Below are 27,116 nucleotides of genomic sequence, written 5' to 3'. Positions count from 1 at the left end.
TAAAAAAGCAATTTCCATACTATAAAAGATACCAAATTAGTTAGGTTTACCCAAAGACCATCCAGGGTGTCAAGAATTCGTACTTGGAGGTATAACAAAATACAAAGACCTGGGTCCGGGTTAAAGAGGAAGTAAACCCTCCCCCCAAAAAAAAAAAAAAACCCTGTAAGACAAAGGCATAATGAGCTAGTATGCATCGCATACTAGCTCATTATGAAATGCTTACCTTAGAACGAAGCCCCGGCAGTGCCGCCTGCTCAGCGACAGGATCCCGCTGAGCAGAGAACGGTCCGTAACGGAATGCAGACCATGTGAAAGGAGCCTAAGTTCTTCTAGAAGACAGACTTCATCTTTTTTTATTTTTTTAAGCTATTGCTTTAATGTAGAAATCTCAGGACGACCCCACATAACCAAGATGAGGGCTTTCGCCATTTTTAGTAAATGAGGTGTGAGGAAACGCTTATATAGGCCAACTGGTTCCGAAGTACTATGCAATAATACAGTCCAAGGGTCAAGGGGAAGGGATAGTTTAGGTATTTGGTTTATAAGGGGGAGAACCTCAGACCAATAGGAACAGATCAGCGAGCATTCCCACCATATATGGGAGTGAGATGCAGTGTTCAAAAAGTTCCTCCAATAAACGGGGACCTGGAGAGGAACATGTTGTGTAGCTTGAGCGGGGTGTAATGCCATCTGACCAGAAGTTTATAGTTGGTTTCTGCCATTTTGGATGAGATTGAAGAGGAATGAGAGAGGAGTAGAATTTTGTCCTTTTGCTTATCTGGTAGGAGTGAGTGAAGCTCCGATTGCCATTTATCAAGATACTCCGGGTATGGGGGACCCTGAAGTGTGATAGGAGCTTTGTAAAACTGAAAACGCAGTGAGCTGGAGGATTTTTGTGTTGGAATATGGATTCAATTGGGTTCAAGTCCTTCAGGTCCCTAAAAGCGGTAGTATCCCCGTACCAAAAAAAAAAAAGCCTGCAAGACAATGGCATAATGTTCTAGTATGCATCGCATAATAGCACATTATGAAATACTTACCTTAGAATGAAGCCCCCGCGCGGTCGCCCAGACACCGCTAAGGGAGCTGTCATGTTCCCTCAGCGTCTCTTCCGAGAGTGGCCGGAGCCGCGATGACATCACTCCCGCACATGCGCGCGGGAGTTCACTGTCTGGCTGGACCTTCAGAGTGCATGCGCCGCTGGTGTCTGCATGCAGGGTGAATATCTCATAAACTGTGCAGCCTATTATAGGCTTACCTGTAGGTAAAAGTTAAAAAGGGGAGTATACTACCACTTTAATTGGTGAGGCAATGAATGAAGGAATTGAAGTAGCTGGTTGGCTCTCCATTTGTCCATAAAAGTTTTTTGGTTTGGTTTTGATTGAAAGGGATTTGGGAGAGTTGTAATGGATAACGTGTTGGAGTAACAAAGGGCCCTCCGGGGACCAGGATTTGAAGCCTGTATCCAGGGAGCCAGGCAGGAAGAAGATGTGATTCAAGAGAGGCATCAATGGAGAGTCGTAAGACCAGGGGAATTTTTTATGCAGTGACTCCCAAATATCCAGCGAGTAGATCGTTAAAGGTAAAGTGGACGAAGAGAGAGTTCTTGATAAGCGTAACTCTCTTCTAGGGAGAACTTTTTTCTCTTGCAAACCCTATGGCTACTCCTTTGTCTCTCTTAGTTGTTGAATCTCCATAGTACTTTATGGGGTGGTGTTTTGAATAGAGTTTAGTTTCATGTCGTGCGATATATGTGTCTCCTGTAGAAAAACTACGCCTGCAGAATATGGTTTCATTTCTTTTAGTACCTTATGTCTTTTTGCTGGCGAGTTTAATCCTCGTACATTATAAGTTAAGAAATCGATTCTTGTCCTATTTTCTTTCTCTCTACCTGCCTACCTCCTCTACAGCAGTCCCAGAGGTTATTACAGCTCCTTCGCTTAAAAGAAAGGGGCTTGGAACAAGAGAGAAATGTCCAGGTACATTGAGATTTCTGAACCTTGGGGTCTATTCTTCCCCTTATCCCTCTTCCCCCCCCCCCCCTCCCCTCCCCTGGACATTGGTCATTGGATGTCTTTCATGCGCATCTGTTCCAAAAATGGTTTAAGATGTCTCCTTCTTGCTAGCGTTTCAGATGCTAAGTCAGCGAATATCTGCAGGATAGCCCCTTCGTAGTTTTAATGGTGGTATTCCCCTCAGTCTTTTCCATATTTGTGCTATTTCTTCGTAGTGCTGGAATCTTACTACTTTATCTCTCGGGGTTTCCATTGCTACACTCTGTGGTCTTCTGATCCTATGGACCCTTTCTATCTTCAGGTTTTCTGATTTTACTCTCCCTAGTAATGGATTAAATATTTTATATATTATTTCTGTTAAAGCTTCTCCCTTTGTTGTCTCTGGTGGGCCTCGGATTCTCAGGTTTTTTCTTCTGTTCCTATTTTCTTTGTCCTCCATTTTGTATGCAATGTTCCTCCTTTCCATTTGTAAGACTTTCATTTCTACTTTCAGATCATTTATTACTTGAGTGTAGGTATCCAATCTCCTTTCTGTATCCTCTACTGATGTCGCAGTCTGACCTAGATCTCCATGAAGTGTTGCCATGTCTGTTTTAAGAGACAATTCTAGTTTGGCGAACATGTCTGCCATTTGTAATTTTATGGGTAGTTGTGCTTTTAAACTCTGATTCTCAATTTCTCTACTTTCCGGGTCACTTTTTACTACGTCAGTTTTTGATTGATTAAACATGTTTGCGCCAAAAGTTGATTTCTGCTGCCTACTTTTGTTACTCTTCACCACTTGTTTCCCTCCGGCTCCCGTTTGTTTTTCCTCTGCCATTTTATCTGCATTTGCTTCTTGGGATATTATATTTTTTAATTGTCCCTGGGCTGGTGCTTATTTTTGGGGATTTTCCGACTCCTCTCCCTTTCACTGTTTTACCCTTCATTACCGAATTCCTCTTCTTTTCTTCTTTTCTTTCCCTCTTTGAGCTTTTGTTATACTTTTACTTTCTACTCCACACACTGCCCCTTTTTCCTTTTTTTTTTTTTTTGATTACATGATTACACCGAACTGCTGAGTGGTGAGTGCCCCCCTTTCACTTCCCTTTCTTTTTTTTTTTCTGTTACTTTTGGTTTCTATGATCATCTGTTTACGAACATAAAACTGTATGAAATATTACACGTTTCACTGGAGAAGTCCAGCAGGAAGAAGGATTTAACAGAGGCAGCAAAAGGAAGAAAAGGGGGTACAATAAAGACTTAAAGTGACTGACTTACAGGTGGCTCCGGAAACCCCGAACTCAAGACTCAAAAAAAAAAAAAAATTTATTTTAATTTTCTGATTGTGATTTTGAGTATTTTTTCCTTGTTTTATCCTATTGATGGAAATCCGCTTATATACAATAAATATAAAAATGTAACATTACTTAGGAAACTTGCAAAAGCTAATACTGTATATACCAATCTGCCTACTACTACTTATCTGATAAAGCTGTTGCACAGATTATGTCCCTGATATTTTGCTTACATGCTAATGTACTGAGCAGTTCTCCAAACTTAGAAGATAATTAATCATAGTCGCTGTACAGTACAAGGACAGAAGATTCATCTTGTGTATATTATAGTATGTAACCAAAGAACTGACCCAGCAAACAAAATACATATTTGTACATAGTTATAAAATTGTAAAACACATTGGTGTACTAATTGAAAAAATAATACATTTCAAAATTTAAAAATTGTAATTTATATTTTTTTCAGGAATAAAGAGTAAAATATGTACTAAGCTTGGCACTGTTCAAATGCTCAATAATATTAAAGCAGTGTAATCATAATGTATTTCATTTTGAAATGCTGTTATTCATATTAAGTTTCAATAGTAGCATAATATTATGTACTCACCAGGTTATAGTTTATGCTTTACAGTATTGCTGTATTTGTTTATTTGGGTTTATAATGAATACATATGACAGTTTTTAGCTTGAAGTAGTATAATGCAGGGAGGCTTGCCAAGTATTTACTGACATGACAAAAATGTACTGAAGAACCCACATTTTTAATTCCAGGAAACGACAATTTTTTGACCGAGCCAAACTTTTACTGAAAGTTCAAAAAGTTAGTTAAAATGACAGTTTGCAGTGCAAATATCAATATTTAAGCTACAAACATGTAGCTAGTGTGATTAGCAATGTGCTTAAGGTATAACAAAAGGCACAAAATATATTTCTCTTTTTTACATGAAGGTCAGATTAATATAACCCAACACCAAGTTCCCCCTTACATAAGAGTCTGCAGGGTTCCCATAGTGTAAGGGGGAACTCTGTAGAACCTGATGTAAAGGGAAACTCTGATGTAAGGGGTCTCTGGTCACCAGAGTTCCCTATCACTTACACAAGAGTTCACAGAGCTCTCCTTTACATCACAGTCCACAGAGTTACACCTTACATCCAACTCCACAGAGTTCACCTTTCCATCACCATCCACAGAGTTCTCCCTTGCATCAGAGTCCACAGAGTTCCCCCTTGCAGTGTAAGGGGGAACTCTGCGAACCCTGATGTAAAGGGGAACGCTAAATACTGCTGTTTTTAAAAAGTCACAACGAGTGCGGAGAGAGGATCTCTCGCCCACTGTTACAGAGAGGGGAGCGTTGGCGGCGGCGGGTGCATAAGAGCATGTTACACCCTAAATATGGATGTAACATGCTCCTAAAGGTGAACTTATCCTTTAAAGCTGTACTCCGGGCATGACCTTATTTGTATACTTACATGGGTCCAGATGGAACCAATGTAAATATCACTTTCTTGTACTTGAGTGATGGCTGTGGAAGTTTAAAATCACTGCTACTACAATGATAATCACGGCCGTTTGTGTCCTATGTTGAACGACTGCTCCACTGCAAACTGACCCCAGTGAGTCACTCGCTTGGCACTGCTGCCATTCTCAGAACAGCCATTCTCTCATTGGACAAGGCTGAGATTGTGACATCACTGCTGCTCCTCTTTTATGTCAGTTCCTGACTAACATGTTGCCTTTTAATGAGTTCCCCAAAATAAACAGGCAATACATTTACCTTTTAACAGCAGCCTTTTACAGCAGAGAAAGTGAGAGAGTCCCCTTTGAGCTCCAATCAGCTCACATATAAACAGTCCTGTGTTCATCTGGGACTAATTTATGAGGCCTGGCTAAATAGGGAAGGTATAGACTTAGAGATGCACGCTTTGGCCCTCCCAAAAACTATACAATGCCTTTAGGACCCAGACAAAAACTTAAGATCTGAGAAAACAAAACGGGCACAAATCATGGAGACCCTTATCATGTGTAGGTGGAGAACCTAAGTGACACATGTTCACCATCCACAACCCTTCCATAGGGAACAGGCTGGTAAAACGATGGCTTTCAGAATTAAAGGCTACCATAACAGGTCCAAAATAGCGTACCTTTACCATCCCACTACTAAAGAGAAACTCGTAGACCCCCAGGCGATTGCAGGCACCTTTAGTGTTTATTATAGTACCCTGTACAACATTAAAGATGATCAGTCATCCCCACAACCTTTCAAAACTGATATTGAAGCCTTCCTTTCTGAGATTAATCTCCTGTCTTTAACCCCCTTAACCAACTAGCCTCTTTAAATGATCCTTATACAACCCAAGAAATAACATCTGTCATCTCTGCTTTTCCTTCTTGTAAGTCATCTGCCCCTGATGGGCTAATGGGTGAATATTACAAACAGTTTGCCAACCTCCTAGCTCCCCATCTAACCTAAGTATGCAATGACGCAGTCTCCTCTTCTTTTTGTCCACAGGAAATGTTAAAGACATTTATTATAACCTTACTAAAGCCAGGGAAGGACTCCTTCACTCCAAAAAACTTCAGACCAATGTCCCTATCAAATATGGATGTAAACATGTATGCAAAACTAATAGCCTACAGCAGGGCTCAAAATTTCAAGTCCTGAGCTACTAGCCAGGCCTTAAGGGTTACTTGCCACTACTTGCCCCACCTAACCCCTACCCTGCCCGGTCCCTAAATGCGCCCTCAATAAAGTATTTTATAAAATTACACTGTTAAATGTTTTTGCATGAATGTAGAAGTTGCTCAAATAAATATTAATAACAACAGTGTGATTGTATGTGCGTTTTACCTGGATTTTAGGTGCACTTCTTTTGAATTCTATTACACAGTGCATTTTCTGAAGCCGCATCAAAGATGCAGCATGCAGGACTTTAAAGCGCTTTCATGAAAACGCACTTTGTAATAGAAATTCAATAGAAATGCACCTAAAATCCAGGTAAAAAACGCACATACAATTACACTGGCCAAACCACAGTTCACCAGTTATTAGGGATAAGAGACTGAATAGGGGGGGGGGGGATCTGGGTTGTAATAATATATGTTAATGAATAGCAGAGTGAAGGGCTGTAGAGAAAGTGCTAAGGCTGTATTTTGGGACAGGACAGGGCCAACTAAATGGCTGCCTGGAATGCTCAGAGCTGGGACCAGAGGCTGCAGGACATACAGTACAGATTTATGGAGAGGACAGCTGAAAGATAGAAGTAGCTGAAGGGTTAATGTGAACAGAGGAGTACAAGAATCGCTGCTGACTTACCATTGTGCAGGGAAGATAAAGACAAGTGCAAGGAGAAAGTGAAAGTGACCTGGCCGAACCAACAGGGGGAGGGGAGCTTGGAAGGAGAGAAGTGATTAACGGCTGCAGGAGAGCTAAGCTCTTACGCCATGATCTGGAGAACGAACAGCTCCCCCCTGCCATTTCTGAGCTGGCAGACCAGCTGGTCCAGGGACTGCAGTTTATCTGTGATGCCTCTTTGGATGCGGCTTCCCTAAAGGCTAGCATGTCTTTTGGCTCAAAGTGCTGGACTGCAGATCAGACTTCAAAAAAGGCCTTGACTGAACTTCCTTTCCAAGGAGATCACCTGTTTGGAGCTACCCTGGAATACATTATTAAGTCACACAGTAAGGAAGAGTACTTTTGTTCTGCGGTCTACTATGGGCAAGGAACCTTGTCGCAGACGTGGGCCTTCCTTCTCAGCTCATAAGAAGTTTTTTTGTCCCCCAGGGTCGACTGACATGGGCTCGAAGCCTTTCAGGGCCTCTTCAGGAAAATCCAAACAAACCTGGTCTGGCAAACCAAGATTGGACCTCTCCAGACCAATGGACAAGGCTCCTTCAGCATAAAGGTGCGCCCTCTCCCGTATCAGGGGTGGAGGGTCGTCTTTGCTGGTTTCTGGATCTGTGGACTTCCCTGGTGCAAGACAAGTGGGTCCACAAAGTAATTTGGCCCGGCTACAAGATCAAGTTTTGCTCTTCTTCCGGCAATGTTTTTTCATTCCAACTTGCACCTGTCCCCAGACTGCTTACAGGGTATGTTTTAGGACCTGTTCCTTCAGGGGGTGATTGTTCCGGTTCCAACTTCAGAACATTTTCAGGGTTTTTACTCAAACCTGTTCCCAGGAAGGAAGGCAGAGTACGTCCAATCCTGGACCTCAATGCACTCAACTGCTTTGTGCGGGTACAGAAGTTCAGAATGGAATCCATTTGAACAGTGGTGGCATCCCTGCGTCAGGGAGATTTCTTTGCCTCTATCAATAGCAAAGATGCCTACCTTCATCATCCAATATGTTCCAGTCATCAGCGTTTTCTCCGCTTTGCTGTGGGAGAGTAGCATTATCAGTTTGTTTTGTTACCCTTTGGTCTCGCCTCTGCTCCTCAGGCCTTCACAAAAGTGTTAGCCCCAGTGCTAACTTTGCTACGACAACTGGGGGTCGCAGGACTGGGCTACTTGGACGATCTCCTTCTGCGAGCAGAGTCTCCCTCTGTTCTGGTGGACAACCTGGAGATCACAATACGAACTCTGTGGGAGTTTGGCTGGATTCAGAATTATCACAAGTCTGCTTTGGCTCTCTCCACAAAGCTGGACTATCTGGGCCTGACTCTGGACTCGGCCTTAGCCATAGTGCTCCTTCCTCTGGACAAGAACTCCAGAAATTGCAGGCTGCAATTCGCCTCCTGCTGTCCAACAGATGGTCATCCCTCCGGAGTTTCATGGGGGTGCTGGGCCTGATGGTGTCTTCCTTTTAAGGGGGTTCCGTTTGCACAGTTCCATACTAGGTCCCTACAAAGGGAGATTCTGACCAAATGGGGCAAGTCTCTGCAGTCTCTGGACATTTAGATCTGGCTGAGCCGGGGAACGAGGAAGTCCCTGATATAGTGGCTTCATTTTCCGGTGCTTCGGCTAGGAAACTCCTTCCTCCCCTTGTATTGGACAGTGGTCACCACGGATGCCAGCCTGTCCAGCTGGGGAGGGATCCTCTGCAAACATTCTGCTCAGAGGATCTGGATGCTTGAAGAGTCCAGACTACTGGTCATTGTCTTGGAACTCTGCGCGATCAGACTGTGTCTGAATCATTGAACGAATTGTTTTCAGGGTTGTCCAGTGCGCAATCAATCGAACCATGTTGTCTCTGATTTTCATTTGAATGAAGACATTGTGTTGCCTTCCCTGTGTCCCATGCCTAAACATTCGAAGGGAATTGCTATGCATGCCTTGGATGTGGCCCGGGCAATTGGGGTGTATCTGGCAGCCAAGGAGTCTTTCAGGAAGTCAGAATCTCTATTTGTGCTCACAGACAGACCTCAAAAAGGGTTTTCCGCTTCCTCTGCAACCATTTCCAGATGGATCAGACAGACGGTGGTTCAGGCCTATTCCATCAGGGGTCAGCTTCTTCCTTTCCCTGTCAATGCAAACTCTACTAGGGTGCTTAGTGCCTCCTGGGCCTTCTGTCATCAGGCGTCAATGACGCAGGTTTGCAAGGCGGCCTCCTGGTCATCGGTGCACACCTTTACAAAGTTTTATAGAGTGGATGTGTTGGCATCTGCAGATGCTTCGTTTGGCCACAAGGTTTTGCAGGCTGCTGTTTGAAGAGGACCTTATCCTCTTTGATGGTGTTTTGTTTTTCAGTTGTTTGGTTGAGCTCCTTTTGCCTGGTTGGCTAATGTTTAGCCTTGGAAATGTTTTGGTTGTTCCGACCCCCTCATGTTTAACACTGCTTTAGGATGTCCCAATGGTTATGAGGATCAGGAGCTGTGTCCGTCAATGAACGAAAAAGAAAGTGGGACTTTTGACTTACCGTAAAATCCATTTCTCTGATGTTTATTTGGAGTTGTTATTCTCCTGACACTGCTTGTAACAAAACTGAGTGGCTATAGCAGAGAGAGGGAGTATACCCCCTGGGACTGCCCATGGATGTAGCCAGAATTCTTTTCTGCCTAGTGTCCTACTCTTGTAGGGGGCAGTATAACCCAATAGTTATGAATATCAGGAGCTGAGTCTGTCAATGAATATCAGAGAAATGGATTTTATGGTAAGTCAAAAATCCAATTTTTTGCAGACAACGTAATCTTAATGACCAAAAAACCCACTACTTCCCTGGCTGCGGTTCAAGCAGTTTTTCATCAAATCAGTTCCATTTCCTACTATAAAGTTAATGTTGCCAAATCCTATATTTTAGACATAGGCATAGATGGAACTTCTAGAAATCTACTGCAAAAGTTCTATCCATATGCTTGGGCGAAAAGTAGAATTTCCTACTTTGAGATAACATTGACTAAATCCACAAGAGGGTTATACAGCAATACCAATATATATATATATATATATATATATATAGAGGCACCCCAAATGCTTATTCAAGAAATTATGAATCTCTTTAAACTTAAATTTACATGGTCAGGACGCCTAGTGGCTTTTGAGATGATGGTACTACCTCGAATTCTATACCTATTCCGGACCCTCTCCCCATCCTGTCTCAATTCCCTCCAGTCTATTATTCATTGATTTGGCAAAATAAAAAGCCTTGTACATATAAAAAAACCTATTAAGCATAGACTAGTGGGAGGCTCAGGATACATTGACATAAAAGACTACCATACTGACATTCTTACACAGTTGAAGGATTGGCTGTGTTCCCCATGCAAAACTCTGTTGGGCCTCATCGAAATCTCTGCCATCCCCGGCCATAACCTTTAACACTGGCTTCTTAGTATTGTCTCCAGACCTACCCTACATAGACATTATCCTCTGACCATTCATGCCTCCATTAAAGCATGGAAAAAGCTAAATAATACAAATTGGGCACACCTCAATACCAAAGCTATAGAGATCCCGCTGCTTATGCTGACCCCAGTTCTACATATACCCAAATGGCTTTCCAGCCGAGTATCCTACATGAATGAACTCCGTACCCAAGGCAGACTTAAAGTTTTTCAAACGTTTTCACGCAGAATATAATGCCCCTCTCACAGACCACTACACCCACCTACATATAGCCCACTGCCTCTCCTCCTGCCGTCACCTAGAGAGTCAATTACTGCTTGCACTTTAGAACTATTACTGCACAAACACTCTAAGCCCTAAAGGAATTTCGTTGTTCTACAACACACTACAAGAAAAACAAACTTTCACAAAGTCACCCCCTTTAAAAAAATGGGAGGCGGACATGGGACAACAGTTTACAGATCAGCAGTGGAAAGGCGCACTTAAATCCATTTATAAGACTACGAGCTGTACATCACTCTGTCAAATGATTTAGAAAATGACATTATGCTGGTATCTGATGCCTTCCCAACTGTGCAGATTTTGCCACCAAACCACACCTAACTGCTAGAGAGGCTGAGGCCTCCCAGATACTATGCATCGTATATTTTGGTCTTGTCCCTGTCTACACAGATATTGAGAAGACATCTTGGATATTCTTACCAATCTAGTGATGACACAAATGACCCCCTCTTCTTGTTTAGCAATACTAAACCTAAATCCTTTACCCTGTCCATCCCTGGCGTTCTAGATCTGATACAAACACATTACACATATGAACGACTGCTGGCTTATGGGAAAGGCATGCTCACAAAACACTTCAAAGCTTGGTACCCATGGACAAAATTCTATAAAGAATATATTAATACTCTAACTATCTAATTACCGTATTTATCGGCGTATAACTTGCACCTCAATTTTAGGAGGGAAATTTTAGGAAAAAAAGCTTAAATTGGAAATAAAACAGCTTTGAACTTTTTTTAATCAAATGCAGCCTCCCCAGTGCCCATGAATGCAGCCTCATCAGCGCAGTGTCCAGCAATGCAGCCTTGCCAGCGCAGTGTCCAGCAATGCAGCCTCGCCAGCACAGTGTCCAGCAATGCAGCCTCATCAGCACAGTGTCCTGTATTGCCTCACCAGCGCAGTGTCCTATATTGTCAATATGTAATTAGGTATTATACAGCAATTTCATACATACAGTATTGCTTCGCCAGCGCCATTGCACAGAGCGGGGGCTGGCCAAGCCGAGGAGAAGGGAGATCGAGCAACCGCTGTCATCTGAAATCCCGGTGCCTATGATAGACGTCACACATCCCGGCATTGGGCCAATGTGCTTTCTATCATAGGAGGCGGGACTTCTCATGACACAGATCGCTCGTCCTTCCTTCTGCTCGGCCCGGCCCCTCTCTGCCTCTCAGCGCTGCCTGGACTTTTGTTTTGGTAATATATTGGCGTATAACACGCACTGGTGTTTTGCCCTCCATTTTTAGGAGGGAAAAGTGTGTTTTATACGCCGATAAATACAGTACTCTCAGACACACTGTATAGACTTAACCACACGTATAGTGAACAACTTCCTTTGGCATATGATTTCAAGAATCCGACTGTAATGTTCTTAAGCTACATCTAATCCATACCCGTGATACTCAACCTACTGGAACTTTACAATATGCACGCATAACGTAGACATACTTACCTATAGTGTGTTCTTTAACAGGTGAATGTTATAAATTTTTGTTTTTGTTCTTTCAGTTATCGTATACTGTATACCTGGTGTGCAATTGTAGTATAATGTACAAAACTCAAAAAAAAATCTATTGAAAAAAAAATATATATATATATATATTGTACATTAACAAATCATAGGCTATTTGACGGGCATAAAGCCCAGCACTTGATTCGGTAAAAATGTAATAAACGGGGTGCCAATGATCAATTGATGAATGTGTAGGTTAAACCAACACATAAGCTGCTATATAGAGGGAACAAAACTGGGCAGCTGTCAATGTTACTTAATTGTCTCACATCAGTATCTGCACCTCGTTCGTCTGTGGTGGCTGTGGAAACATCCAAGTATTCCCTGAGGTATCCCAGCCATGTCATGTGATGTGTCGCAAGACCAGGAAGTCTGTTTATAGTATTTCTAAGCAGTATTTCACTGCTCAGTGCCATCCAAGCTACACTTGGCTACTAGAACTGTCCACCTATAGTCCTGTTATCACTGCAGTCCTTCCACTAGCCCAGCTTGTTACCAGCTCAGTTTCCAGTATGATTCCCCTACCAGTTCTATTTGCAGTACAGTCTACTTCTTGTGTTACCTCTACCAGTATGCCTTGTCTCCAGTGCAACCTAGTACCTGTTAAATGCACCCATTCCTTCAGCTTGACAGGCACCTACCTGTGTCTATAAGCATTTCATGCTTTTCAAACATTTCATGCAGCCAAGTCTTTCTATTCCTAGCCTTTGTCACTATTGTGGGGCAATTTGTTATTGATCTGTTTTGGACAGATTGCTATCCCCCTGTTCTCAAGGGTTCTTCAGTGGTCACTTTTCCTCTACATGTATGGACTGTAGAAGCTTAGGCACTTTTCAGCCTTAATCCTCTTCTTCAGTAGCATGTGGTTGTGTGACAGCCTTGTCAAGCGGATTCCTAATTTCCAGCTATCCCTACATTGGCTTATCCCCTAAATTGGGTTGGATACCGCCCTCTAAAACTCCTTATTTATGCAGGTGGTGTTCTTCTGCTTGGTGGCCCCTGCTAACCTGTTTATACCTAGTGATCTAATTGGGAAGCTCATCTTAAGTTTAATTGTTTATTTTGTGTACAGATTTTGTGCCTGGGCCTACTTACGACATACAACCTTGCACCCCGAGGGTCCTATTCGGCTTTGTACATCATCATAAACCTTGCACTGCCAGGACACCTAAGGTTGACCATACACTATACAATTTTCTTATTCAATTTCCTTTAGATTTACCTTTAACTATGTAGTGTAAGGGCCTGCCTGATTGCATACAAATTGAAAGTGTTTAGGTTTGACCCTATATTACATGGTTTTGGTAAATCTAAAGGAAAGTTGAACAAGAAAATTGTATAGTGTATGGCCAGCCTTAAGCTGATCATGGTTCTTACTGGTTTCCTGTGGGAAATCCTGTAAGCTTTTGTAGCTTAGCCGAGCCCTACCCTTTGAAAGTAAATGGATTCCCCTGCCGAAGGGTTCTCATAGATGCGGATCCCCTGCTTTTGTTTCCCACCAGCAGCTGTACTTTTCTTCTAATGTCCTTCTCATTTCTTAAACTTAAGTACAAAATTAGCATGGAAGCCTTTCTCACCCTGCTTCCCTGCAGTTCCTTTAATTTGGGAACCTCTATTTCCCTTTTAATTCCTGCTATATGGCACACGAGGGCTAGAAATCAGACAGTAAATCTATGGCTATATTCCTTGTTACCCTCTCCCTTTTCTCTTTCCTTCTATTTTAAATATGTCAAGTGCATTACTAGATTGGTATAGTACAGTTGCTGTCAACCTATGAGGTATGCAAGGCTTCAGCTGTGGCCCCTGATATCAATAAAGAGCTGCATATCATATTTAGTATACATAATGCTAGAAAGAGCTATAAGTGATTGCAGCCATACTAGAGGAGATAAAGCTCAGAGACTGTGGACAAGCTATGGGTTTGGTTGAAGACTTTCCTGAAGACATTGAAACACTGGGGACACGTAACTAAAGGCAAGTGGAGTTCACTGCTATTTACCCTACAGACTGCTGAGGTCCGAGGGCCACACGATAATCACCAAAGGGTTGCAAGTTTTGCACCAGGGATAAAGTAGGTGCAAGCTTTGCTTTATATCACTTTTCCCACTTGCATTCTGTATTTTTATTTATATACTTCTGTGTTGGTAGAGTCACACTCATGTGTTACATGTAGCCTTTTATTAATGTTTTTCTCTTTCAACTCTGCTGACCCCTTTTAAAGTTCCATTGCAATCATCCTATTGTCCCAGATATAAAGACAGTCCTACCAAAATGGGGACAGAGGGAGCCGTCTTGTGAAAAGCTTCTGCTGTATGAACTGTCCAAAAAAAATAATTTTGGTTATAATATACATTTTTACTCCTTTTTATATTTGCAACACTGTACCCATATGAGATGTTTGTCCCTTTCTTTCATACAAATAGAGCTTTCTTTTGGTGGTATTTATTCACCACCGGGTTTTTCATTTTTTGAGTTATTAATAAAAGACCATTTTTTCTTCGTTACTGTTATAAAGGTTAGCAAATTAGTCATTTTTCCTCATATATTTTGACCAAATGGTATATTGCTACATATATTTAGTAAAAATAACCCAAATCAGTGTATATTATTTGGTCTTTGTGAAGTTTATAGCGTCCACAAACTCTTGATCAAACCTGATCACACATGATCTACTGATGGCCTATCTAATTTCTTAAAAAACACTAACAAGCTTGGAAAGTACAAATACGCCACAAATTACCCCTTTTTGTGAAGTAGACATTCCAAGGTATTTAATAAGAGACATTGTGAGTTTTTTTTTAAGTTTTTTTTTTTTCCCCCACAAATTTTTGCAAAATAGATTTCTTTTTTTTTCCACAAAATTGTCATATTAACAAGTTCTTTCTATCACATGGCATATGCATACTTGCAACTACACTCCAAAACACATTCTGCTACTTCTCCAGTATGATGATACCACATGTGTGAGACTTTCACAGCTTAGCCACATAGAGAGCACCGTTAGGTGTTTTAGGGACATACAGTAAATTACACATCTAATTTCTTGACTACCTAATACACTTTTGAAGGCCCTGGAGTGCCAGGACAATGGAAACGCTGACAAAATTACCCCAGTTTGGAAAGCAAACACCCCAATGTATATTCTGAGGAGTTTTTTGCAAAATATGGAAAGAAAAAAAAACGCATTTTCTTTTTTACACAAAGTTGTCCATTTATAAGATATTTCTAAAACACAGCATGTACATACCAAAAGTTACACCCCAAAATACATTCTGCTATTCTTCCCGAGCATGGTGATACCACATGTGAGATTTTTAGACAACCTGGACACATACAATGGCCCAACATCCAAGTAGCACCTTCAGGCTAGGAGCATAAATTACACTAATTTCCTGACTACCTATCACACTTTTGAAGGCCCTGGAGCACCAGGACAATGGAAACAACAACAAAATGACCCCATTTTGGAAAGCAAACACCCCAACATATAATCTATGAGGCATAAGAGTCTTTTCAACATCAAGGTGGTTTGTTTATCACCGATCAGCTTGTGCGTTTCCGGGCTGTGCTCAGAGCATGGGGTTTTGCTATAGTTTCACGATTAGGTGTTCTGTTTATCACCGATCAGCCTCTGTCCATAAGAAGCGGGTGCTTCATGTTCCTCCCTATCTGCTGACGAAGTCCCACCTATGGGACGTAACACGTACAGGGGAGGGAGGAGTTACATGACGTCACCCACGGTCATCCTTAGATCTTGTTGTACACACGCAGTTCACTGTGCAATGGGCTCAGTGCCGTTTTTGTAAGTTTTATTTTTATCTTATTAAAATGAATTAGTAAGCAGAGAGCATTATTATCTATGCACTTTATTCCCTTTACATGGCTACATGCTCAGGATTCAGTTATTGGGATATCCTAAAGCGATTTATCTGCTGGTCTCTGAGCCAATCTTACATGAGTTTTGGTTAACCCTTGCCCTGCAGTGGAGGAGTATAGGATCCTGCATCGCGTTCCTGCCTAACCTTGAAGGGAAAAAGCGTGTATGACCTTCCTGTTGATTTAGGGGTCTTACTTGGAGATGAGCTGCTTGAACTACCGGTGGAGGATCTTGCATTAATTCATACACCTGGGAATGTTTTAGAAGCACCTCTTATCACTTCTTGGGAGTATGATATGTAGACTTTTTATTATTCATAGCGCTGCACTAATATTGTTATTTTTAGTCTTTTGAACATGCCATTTTTTTCCACAAGTTTTTGGAAAATTTGGAAAGAAAATTAAAAATCATTTTTCTATACACAAAGTTGTCCATTTATAAGATATTTCTAACACTTAGCATGTACATACCAAAAGTATGTCGATACCACATGTGTAAGATTTTTACACAGCCTTACCACAGGGCCATAAATTGCACATCTATTTTCATGACTACCTATTCTATTTTTGAAGGCCCTTCATATTTCAAACACATAGCATGCGCATACCAAGAATTACACCCCAAAATATATTCTGCTGAGCAAAGGATAAACGAAAGATTACCTGTGGGCTTAGTAGTGTAGTTGTCCACAGAGGAGAGCATTGGTCCAGGCCGAAGGCCGGGACGTGGTCAGTGACAGTGAACAGAATTGTCCAGGCAACAGGCAAGAATATTGTCCATAGTCAGTACAGGCAGCAGGCAGGGATACTGTCCATGTACAGTCCAGGGTCAGTGCAGGCAGAGAGATTGTCAGCAGTGCCAAAATATTAGTCCTGGTAGTAGGCAGATACATGGTCCATAGTACAGGTGCATAGTACAGTGCAGGCAGAGGTATTGTCAGTTCATGCGGCAGGCAGAGGCATTATGTATTAAGTCGGCAGAAATATAAGGCTTCGAGCCTCAGTCAGGAAAGGATGGGGACGGGTAGAGTCTTCTCCCACCCAAATCTCTTTAAAGCCTCCAGTCCCAAAACCTAATTCAGTAACTATAAAACCAAAAAATGTGTTTTTTTCATTCAGAAAAACAATTCTGAAGTCCCTCACATATGTGAGACCCCTGTGTTATCATGAATCCCACTACTACAGTAGCAGGGTGAAAGATTAGTCCAAAAGGCAGGCAAATAACGTGGTCAATAAACAGTCACGGGTCGCTGCTGCACACTATCTCTATTCTCTCCTAACACGCTGTATTGATGTGAGAAGAGGAGAGAGCAGAATCGGACATGTCCCAGCTTTGTTTACAAAGTGATTGCTCTGTCATTGGACACCCCAGGGGGCGTGTGAGAAGCACAAGCATGGGAGGACGTCAATGGCTAAAGCATGGTCGGCAAGTGGTTAAGTAAAGCAAAGAGTTAATGGGTCATGATAAAGGAATGCAAAAAGTTCATGGGTCAGGATTAAGCAACACACAGAATTTGGGGTGCAACACTGCACCCATAAAAAAAAATTGTATTATTTTTTTACACAAATAGAGATTTATTTTGGTGGTATTTAATCACCACTGAGTTTTTTATTTTTTGCTAAATAAATGGAAATGAAAAAGAAACATGTTTTTCTTCATTTCTGTTATAAAATTTTGCAAATAATATTTTTTTAATAAATTTAGGTCAAAATGTAGTCTGCTACATTTCTTTGGTGAAAATAACCCAAATCAGTGTTTATTATTTAGTCTGTAGGAAAGTTCTAGAGTTCACAAACATTGGTATATACAGTATATCTGACAATTATTCAATCCTGATATACTGACACCCTATCTCATTTCTTGAGGCCCGAAAAAAAATGTTAGGACAGAACAAATACCCCCAAATTACCTATTTTTGAAAAGTAGACAGTCCAATGTAGTAAGAGGCATGGTGAGATTTTTAGACACATTTTACATTTTTTATTTTTTTTTATATTTCTTCTTCTTTTTTTTACATTCTTTACGGTCACCAGTGCAGTACAGCATTCTAAAATAACTGGTGCGGACAGTGTGTTAAAAAAAAAAAAAAAAATATTATTTTTTTTTTTTTACAATTTTTATTTACCAACACACTGTGACCAAAGGAATGATCATTAATTATTATAATTTTTTTCTTTTTTACATTTATCATTGCATATACCAATTTTTATTAAATTAAACTGGTTCATTCGGTGTCTTTTGTTGTGATTAGCTGTGATTGTTTAAAGCTAATCGCATGGTACAGATGGGATGTGATAACTTTGACCAATCACACCTAGCAACACAATTGTATACAGTGGATGGCATGAAAGAAAGCCATCCATTGTTTACAATTGTCATGGGACCTGCTGTGATTGGTCACAGCGATCACAGGCTGGTCTGTCTGGTGGACACAGCCAATGACAGATCGCATTGCTGCATGGTCGCGCGAGGGCTGCATTCTGGGAAGACATTGTCCCAGAACAGCAGCGCTCCCGCCCAGCTGTCATTTTACTATAGGCCAGACGGGAAGATGTTCAATAAAGCACAGAGTTCAGGGATCAGGATTAATTAATGCACAGGTCAAGAGGTTAAGATTAAGTAACATACAGCATTCAGGGGTCAGTGTTAAGTAACGCACAGAGTTCAGGGGACAGGATCAAGTAACGCATAGAGTTCAGGGGTCAGGATTAAGTAAAAGAATGGCTGGAGCAGTGTGCGCAGCAGCATGTCTTGTTGTGCAGGGAGTCTTAGTAGTGCCATATTTGAGTTTTTAGAGCCTGACCACTACAATCTTAAGACTCTGTGGACAAAATTTACAAGCCTCAGGGTAGCAGTTTCCGACGTATTGTCCCCGAGAAACGGGGTGAATGACCACCTTATTTTTAAAGATTTTACAATACCATAACTGGTAAATGCAGCATTTTGGCAATGTCTCCTTGTTTAGGATTTTGGTATTATTGAGCTTATCTACTTTTCTGACCGTATATGAAACCCACATTTTGATACAAGCACTTTTTTATATGGAAGTGTAATATGGCCAGTTTGGGCATGTACACACTCAATAAGACAGATGTCCCTGAATGTCAACATTAAAGGAAGAGCAAAATAAAGTTCAGGCTGCCCTCCAGAGATGGTATATAAAAATTATACATTCTTTTTCTAAAGGTGTAATGTGACATTTAAGTGACATTTTTCTGCCTTACAGAAATCACAGGAAAATACCAAAGTCGTTTGCAAGCGTTGCAAAGCAATACTGGGAGAGACGGTGTCATCAGGTATGTAAAAAGAAACCAGTCCTAATACCAGTCTGACAATAAAAGATACTGAAGACACATTTGGCTTAGTTTTATGGCGACACTCAGCAGTCTTCTACATAATGTGCTGTATTGTAAGACAAAGATAAGCTAAGTTTTCAAACTGCTGTGACACCAAGTTATGCTGCTCCTTTTTTTTTTTTACCTTGGAAAAAACTGTCTTTTCTGTACATTGTATAACTTTTTCTAAATGGCTCATTATTTCTAAATTAAACCCAAGAGAGTGCCACTGGAATGATTGATCAGTGCATTGAATTTTGAATGAAGCGATTAGGTACTCACTCTCATTGTCAAGGGCATTGCTGACCCAGATTATATTTCCAGTAAATCTTTGGATTTCTTTCTTGTGGTCTTTCTACATTAACAGACAATTCTGTATTTACCAGTGAGTGCAGTGTGTTTTACAGTACTTACTTTTTTTTTTTAAATATGTATTGGCTGCAATATCAGTTATTTAAAATTCCTTTGTAAAAACGTATTTAAAGCAATTTCTTTTTTAAAGTATAACTTTAGTCAGAAAAATAAGTCCTGCTAGATCCTTTCAGGCTGGCCCTTTTTGCAGATATAGCTATGTACAGTGCCTTGAAAAAGTATTCACCCCCTTGACTTTTTACCTATTTTGTTACATTACAGCCTTAAAGCGGAGTTCCACCCTAAAATACATTTTCTCTTATGCCCTCTTACAGTCGCAGCCCAGTCCAATCAGCCTTCACTATTGGGTAATGGCAACCTCTGCAGGAGTAGCTAGGCAGTGAAAAAGTTAACACAACAAGACTTTTACACATGACACCCCCCTAGGGGCTGTCCTCCATACATTACCCTGCTCACCTCATCCCATGCTCTCAGTTTTTTGCTGTCTAGCTTCAGAAGTAGATCTAGGCTACCCAGCTGAGACCTATGTCTCAGTTTTTTACATTTTTCTTTGAAAGGCAGTGACTTGGTCGTCGGTGCACACTTTCACAAAATTTTATAAACTTGACGTGATGGCATCTTCAGATGCTTCCTTTGGCCGCAAAGTTTTGAGAGCGGCAGTTGTTTGAAGAGATATGTTTCTTATCTCTTTTACTGGGTGTTTTTTGGTTCGGGGTTTAGCTCCTGTTGAGCTTTTGTTGCCCTGTTGGCTCAGAGGTTTTTTTGTTTTTTCCTCTGGCCCGGTTGACACGTTGCCTTTTTTCTAGTAGGTTGCGTCTTCCCACCCCCCAAACCTGCACTGCTTTGGGATGTCCCAATAGTGAAAGCTGATTGGACTGGGCTGCAACTGTCAGAGGACGTAAGAGAAAATAGAGTTTTTGTAAGAACTTCCCGTAAAACTCTTTTCTCTGAGTCCTCTGACAGTCGCAGCCCCCCGCCCCTCTGAATTTTTTCTTGGGGTTGATGCCTTCCGCTACTGCTTGCTACAAAACTGAGAGCATGGGATGAGGTGAGCAGGGTAATGTATGGTGGACAGCCCCTAGGGGTGTGTCAAGTGTAAAAGTCTTGTTGTGTTAACTTTTTCACTGCCTAGCTACTCCTGCGGAGATTGCCATTACCCAATAGTGAAGGCTGATTGGACTGGGCTGCGACTGTCAGAGGACTCAGAGAAAAGAGTTTTACGGTAAGTTCTTACAAAAACTCTGTTTCTCTTTTGTTCACAGACGGACGTAGCTGATGCTTATTCATAGACGGTTGGGTAATAAGCCCCTCCCACTAGGAGTGACCAGGCAGAGCAAAAGGCTTTGATACGCCCAAGAGGCGGTACCCCCAAGCTATTACCCTTGGCCTCACGGCTGCATTTCCAGTTTTAGCTGCCTGGAAGTGGCCAAAACAGCTCCCTGCTGGAATGTTTGTCCTGGCTTCCTTTTTTTTTTTAAATGTCTTAAAGGGAACCTTTTTTTCTATTGAATTTTTTTCTTTTATTTTTGACGCTGCTGATGGATCTGCCGGCTGGGTTTCGGACTGGGCCTTACGGTCTCCCAGTTTGTGCCAGCGAGCGCTTGCAAACTGTAGCTCCGCGCTGGGTCTCCATAGCGACTATAGTCCCATGGACGGGGACTGGCCTGCGGTGACTTTCCGCCAGGACGCACACACATGGCATGCCAGCGTCGCAGCGTGCCCTTTGGTCAACAGCCCCCTCACTGAAGTGCGGAGGCAGTCTGTCAGGTGGGACGCCCATCCTCAGCAGCGTGGTCAGGTAAGTTCAGTCCCCCCGTCTGGTTAGCGGGCCTGGCGTGGACGCGAGCGCCTTCCAAGTAGGTCTCTTAGGTACCCACTCCGCATGTCACCCCCCCTCGCTATGAGGGGTCGCCTGGGACCTTCCCCTCCTGCCATGACCTCCCCCTACCCTGGCTTGGGGCCCTGGGACACTTTTAGTGGGGGTCCCCTATATGTGTGGCACCTGAGGGTGCTGGGCAGGGTAGTGGACGGTGGGGGGGGGTGTCCTCGGTGGGGGGGTGTTGTGGTTGCACTTTTCCGCTGCGGGGGGGGGGTCTTCACCGTGGAAGACCTCCTCTAGGACCCCCTGGCCTGTGTCTAGGTGGGCCTTATTGGGCATGACACCACATGTGCGACGGCGTGCGCCGCCATTTTCTTGTGGTCTGGCGCCCTTATCACAGGTCCCAGCAACCTGGGTTGTCTCTCTGCCTTGGAGCCGGCGGCCATTTTGCCGGGGACGTGCAGAGCGTGGGAAGCTACTGCCTCTGGTGGGCATGGAAGTGATGGGCGTTTCTTTTCACACTGCCGCGCTGTGAAGACATGCTGCTCCTGGTGTGGTAACTAGCGGTGCTATTGCTGGCCTTACTGCTGCCATTTTCAGGGGGGATTCAGGATTCCCTGGTGTTTTCTGTGTGCAGCGGTCGCCTCTTAAAGGCACTGTATACGCGGGGGGGGGAGGCGACGGACTTCCTGGAACCTGTGGTGCATTTCATATCTTTGCATTCCATATCTTTCTGCTACAGGATCACTCTTGCCTGCAAGTGTCCCTTGCTTAACCCCCTGCAGGTTCCAGCGTTTCCACGTATCCCTATCTGCTCCATGTAGTGCTCACATAGGCCATCTTTATAACATGAACTTTTCTGGTTTATCTGCGACCCCTGATGTATCTCTGGGGCCAGCATCTGATACTCTTGATGTGTCTTTATTATCGGTCATGCAAGAAATGTCCAGGAAAATGGACAAGGTCATTGCAGCAGCATTTTCCAAGAAGCGCCCTCGCTCCTCACCTGTCTCCTTGCCTGTCTCCTCGCAGGCCTCGGATTCTGAGGCTGACATGGTTGCTGGCGACGCAGACCCTCTTCTGGAGGATGCGTCTCTGCATTCAGATGTTTCTGACACAGAGGAGGATGTTTCTACATCTGCCTTAGTACAGGAAAAGGCAATGGTGGATGCTCTAATATCCTCGGTGAGGCACACCCTTAAACTCACGGATGCGATTTTTTAGTCGCAAGGGGACTCGGTTTCCTACCAGTGGTGGAATCCCGTGTCGAATCTGGCTGATAGACGTATTGAGGTCTTATCTTGCCACCTGTATACAGTAGTGGGATCTATTCTCAGGCCTGCCCTGGTTACCGTTCTGGTTTCTCAGACTATGTTTGAATGGGTGAAGGCCCTGAGAGAGGCGCTGGCGGTCACTTGGTTTCCATCGGCTACGCTGGAACTTACTGTACAATTATCACAGACTCTGCAATTCGTATGCGATGCTAACCTGGATGTTCTCCAGCTTGCGGCCAGGGCATTGGTGGTTAGCGTGCTTATCAGATGTGTGATCTGGTTGAAGTCTTGGTCGGCCAACCAGGCTTCTAAAAAGCTTTGGCTGATCTCCCATTTCAGGGTGATCTCCTTTTTGGTTGTTCTTTGGATGAATTGATCAAGATGGTTACCGGGGGGTAAGAGTACGTTCCTTCCCCATTCATCTAAGAACAAGGACCCTTCGCGTAAGCGGGGCCCTTCCTTTACTGCCCAGAAGCGTCTTTTTCGTGCGCCCGGGTCGCAGCAAACCAAACAGACTTCCAGTGGTAGAGGAATTGGTAAATGGGCTGGGAAGCCGAAACCTTCCGGCCCCAGCGCCCCCAAACAGACCCCTTCTGCCTGAAGGGGCGCCTCCACCTGTTTTAGGGGTGGGGAGACGTCTCCGTTTCTTTCTGGATCCCTGGATCTCTCTGTTGCACGACAGGTGGGTTCACGAGGTGATTCAGTCCGGGTACAAGATAGAGTTTCGTTCCCGTCTTCCGGACAGGTTTTTTCCATCCAATCTTCAACTGTCCTCATACCGTCTTGCCGGGTTGCAGGATGTTATTCGGGATTTGCTGTCACAAGGTGTGATTGTCCCAATTCCTCATCAGGAACGCATTCAAGGTTTTCATTCAAACCTGTTTACCGTTCCCCAGAAGAAGGGCAAATTGCATCCAATCCTGGACCTCAAGCGGTTAAACCGCTTTGTGCGCGTCCAGAAGTTTCACATGGAGTCCCTGCGTTCAGTGGTGGCGTTCCTGCATCAGGGGGACCTGTTGGCTTTGATCGATATCAAGGATGCTTATCTCCATGTTCCCATTTGTCAGGCCCATCAACGGTTCCTCCATTTCGCGGTGGGCCAGTACCATTTTCAATTTGTAGCATTGCCGTTTGGGCTTGCTTCTGCTCCCAGGGTCTTCACCAAGGTGTTAGCCCCTATACTGGCTTTACTTCGGCAGAGAGGCATAGCCATTCTGGGTTATCTGGACGATCTCCTGCTCCGAGAAGATTCTGCTGTGCAAACGGGATCTGGAGGTGACCATTCAATCTCTACAGCAGTTCGGTTGGACTCTCACCCTTCAGAACTCTGCACTGGTTCCATCGACCAGACTGGAGTACCTGGGCATGATCCTGGACTCAACTGTGGCGAAGGTGTTTCTTCGGTGAAGTTGCAGGAGGTGCTTCTGTCTCTGTTGGCTTGCAATCTGGTGTCTCTTCGGTCGTCTATGCATGTGCTGGGCCTGATGGGGTCCTCTTTCGAGGCCTTGATGGTGATGAATAAGCGACACATCCAGTCGTGAAACGCGTCCACCGATTGTCCTGCACTCACAGTGTGTATCTGTATTTGCCGATTGATGTGGAATAAAGACACTCCTTTTTGAAACTCATCGGAAGTGCGGTCATTTCTTTTGTTGTATGAACCTATGCTCAGGCCCACATGAGACTTCTACAACAGGAGATACTTGTCAAATGGGACAAGGACCCCACGTCCCTGGACAGCCTGATTCGCCCGAGTCAGAGCTCCAGGGACTCCCTGCATTGGTGGCTCAGCTCTCCGAACCTTCTCCACGGGAAATCCTTCCTTCCAGTGTTGTGGACGGTAGTGACGACAGACACCTGTCTGACCGGTTGGTGTGCTGGGCACTCTGTGACCGTTCAAGGTACCTGGACGATAGAGGAATCCATTTTTCCGATCAACATTTTGGAACTGAGGGCAATCAAGTTGAGCCTGCTCCATTGGACGGATGCTCTCCAGGGGTGTCCTGTCCGGGTCCAGTCGGACAATGTCACGGCCGTGGCATATGTCAATCATCAAGGGGGCACCAGGAGTGCCCTGGCGGCTCTGGAGGTTGCCGAAATTCTGAGCTAGGCGGAGTCTTACCTTCCGGCCCTGTCCACCGTGTACATTCCTGGTGTAGACAACTGGCAGGCGGATTACTTGAGTCGTCAGACCCTGGATCAGGGAGAGTGGTCTCTGCATCCGCAAGTGTTTCACCAGTTGTGTCTCTGGTGGGGAACCCCGGATGTGAATTTTTTTGCCTCCAGGCAAAACAGAAAAGTTCCAAGGTTTGTGGCTCGGTCCAGAGATCCTCTGGCCAAGGCCGTGGATGCCCTCGTGGCTCCCTGGAGTCAGTACAGGCTCCTTTATAAGTTTCCTCCGCTAAACTTGCCTCGTCTCCTCCTCAGGGTCGAGCTGGAGGGGATTTTGATTATTCTGGTGGCGCCAGATTGGCCCCAGAGATCCTGGTACGCTGATGTGATTCAGCTACGGGTGGCAGGTCCGTGGGCACTTCCTCTGCGGGAAGATCTTCTGTCACAGGGTGCTATCTTCCATCCTGCTTTACGGTCACTCACTTTAACGGCTTGGATGTTGAGAGCAAGGTTTTGAAGGACAGGGGTCTGTCCGACTCTGTGATCCCTACCTTACTCAAGGCCAGAAAGTCTTCTTCTCGGAACATCTATCACCGTACGTGGTAAGCGTACATTGCTTGGTGTGAGGCATCCCACCTACATCCCAGATCCTTTACTGTCGGCAGGATCCTGGCTTTTTTGCAGAAAGGGGTTGACCAACGCTTGGCTTTGGGCACTCTTAAGTGTCAGGTCTCTGCCTTGGCTGTGTATTTCCAACGTCCATTGGCTACTCAATCTTTGATTCATACTTTTCTTCAGGGGGTTCGGCATTTGGCTCCCCCCCAGAAGGTCCCCGGTGCCTCCTTGGGACCTTAATTTGGTTCTGTCAGTTCTTCAGCATTCTCCTTTTGAAAACTTTCGGCGCATTTCATTGCTTGACTTGTCGCAGAAGGTTGCCTTCCTGGTGGCTGTCACCTCTGCTCGTAGGGTGTCTGAACTGGAGGCGTTGTCTTGCCGTTCTCCTGATCTGGTGATCAATAGGGATAAGGTGGTGTTGCGACCTAATCTGCCTAAGGTTGTTTTTGATTTTCATCTGAATGAAGACATAGTGCTCCCGTCACTCTGTCCAAAACCTTCCCATCCTAAGGAAATTGCTTTGCGTTACTTGGATGTGATTCGGGCGATACAAGTGTATCTGGAGGTTACTGAGTCCTTTCGTCTGTCAGACTTTCTGTTTGTGAATACGGATGGACCCCGGAAGGGTCAGGCTGCATCTGCAGTGACCATCTCTCGATGGATCAGACAGACGGTGGTGCGGGCATATTCTCTTAAGGGCAAGGCTCCGCCTTTCCCCGTCACTGCTCACTCTACGCGGGCGTTGAGTGCCTCCTGGGCCTTCCGCCATCAAGCGTCGGTGCAGCAGGTTTGTAAGGCGGCCACTTGGTCATCCATACACACATTCACCAAGTTGTACAGAGTGGATGTGCTGGTGTCTGCAGATGCATCCTTTGGCCGCAAGGTGTTGCAGGCCGCCATGTAAGGAGCAATTTATTTTTAGCTCCTCCTTTGTGGTTTTGTTACTTTTGAGCCGCAGTTGTTACTTGTTGGGCTCCATGTTTTATTGTTGGCTTTGTTAGCCGTGGGAATTGCATTTTGTTTGTTTTTTCCTTTCCCACCCCTCAGTGGTTACTGCTTTTGGACGTCCCAACCGTCTATGAATAAGCAGCAGCTACGTCAGTCAGTGGACTTACCATAAAATCAATTTCTCTGAGTCCACCGACGAACGTAGCTCCCACCCCTCTGTTTTTTCTGAGGGTTTTTTTGGTTATTCTCCACTGCTTTCCACTAAACATAAAATGCAGCTGTGAGGCCGAGGGTACTAGCCTGGAGGTACCGCCTCCTGGGCGTGTCAAAGCCTTTTGCTCTGCCTGGTCACTCCTAGTGGTAGGGGCTTATTACCCAACCATCTATGAATAAGCAGCAGCTACGTCCGTCAGTGGACTCAGAGAAATGGATTTTACGGTAAGTAAAAAAATCCAATTTTTTTTAACTATAAATACCCATAGGACAGTCAGGGCTAGTGCATTTAAGCAACCATGGCCTCTGAACTGTCCCCTGTTTAGCTTACCTGTAAGAAGAAAAACGTACCTTGAAAATTTCTTGTCCAGCGCTGCCATCTGCGTTGTGGGCAGCTGAAGCCATAGCGTCCCTCTTCATGTCTTCTTCCGTGATGTCGGAGTCCCAGAATGCCCTGCTTGTCACTTCTGGTGCAGGCACGTCATCCCGCAGCTGGTTCTGCGCATGCCCAGAAGCTGTTCTAATTGATTCAGCAGGGAATGACGTGCCTGGACCGGAAGTGACGAGTGACACCAGTGCAGACGCATTGACTCCTGGGATTGATGACGCTCATCTCCCAGGAGTCAATGCAAAGGAGGAAGTGACGTCAGGGGCCGCGGCCGCAGAGGGAGGAAGTGGAAGG

The 27,116-nt window shown here is 44.1% G+C and overlaps 1 protein-coding gene across 2 annotated transcripts in view; it reads left to right on the top strand.

The window, feature by feature from the left end:
- Positions 1 to 27,116, top strand: part of UBE3D (ubiquitin protein ligase E3D) — a 457,021-nt gene that overhangs the window by 147,307 nt on the left and 282,598 nt on the right. For both annotated transcript variants that reach the window (XM_082250092.1, XM_082250091.1), the window contains exon 5: positions 18,973 to 19,042. In XM_082250092.1, the coding sequence (XP_082106218.1) occupies positions 18,973 to 19,042 (70 nt within the window). The remainder of the gene's footprint in view (positions 1 to 18,972; positions 19,043 to 27,116) is intronic.

Source organism: Pelophylax lessonae (assembly GCF_965119305.1).
Source record: "Pelophylax lessonae genome assembly, chromosome: 3".
Lineage (NCBI taxonomy): Eukaryota > Metazoa > Chordata > Amphibia > Anura > Ranidae > Pelophylax > Pelophylax lessonae.
The sequence above is the reverse complement of the archived record's forward strand: the minus strand, read 5'-3'. Positions and strand labels throughout refer to the sequence as shown.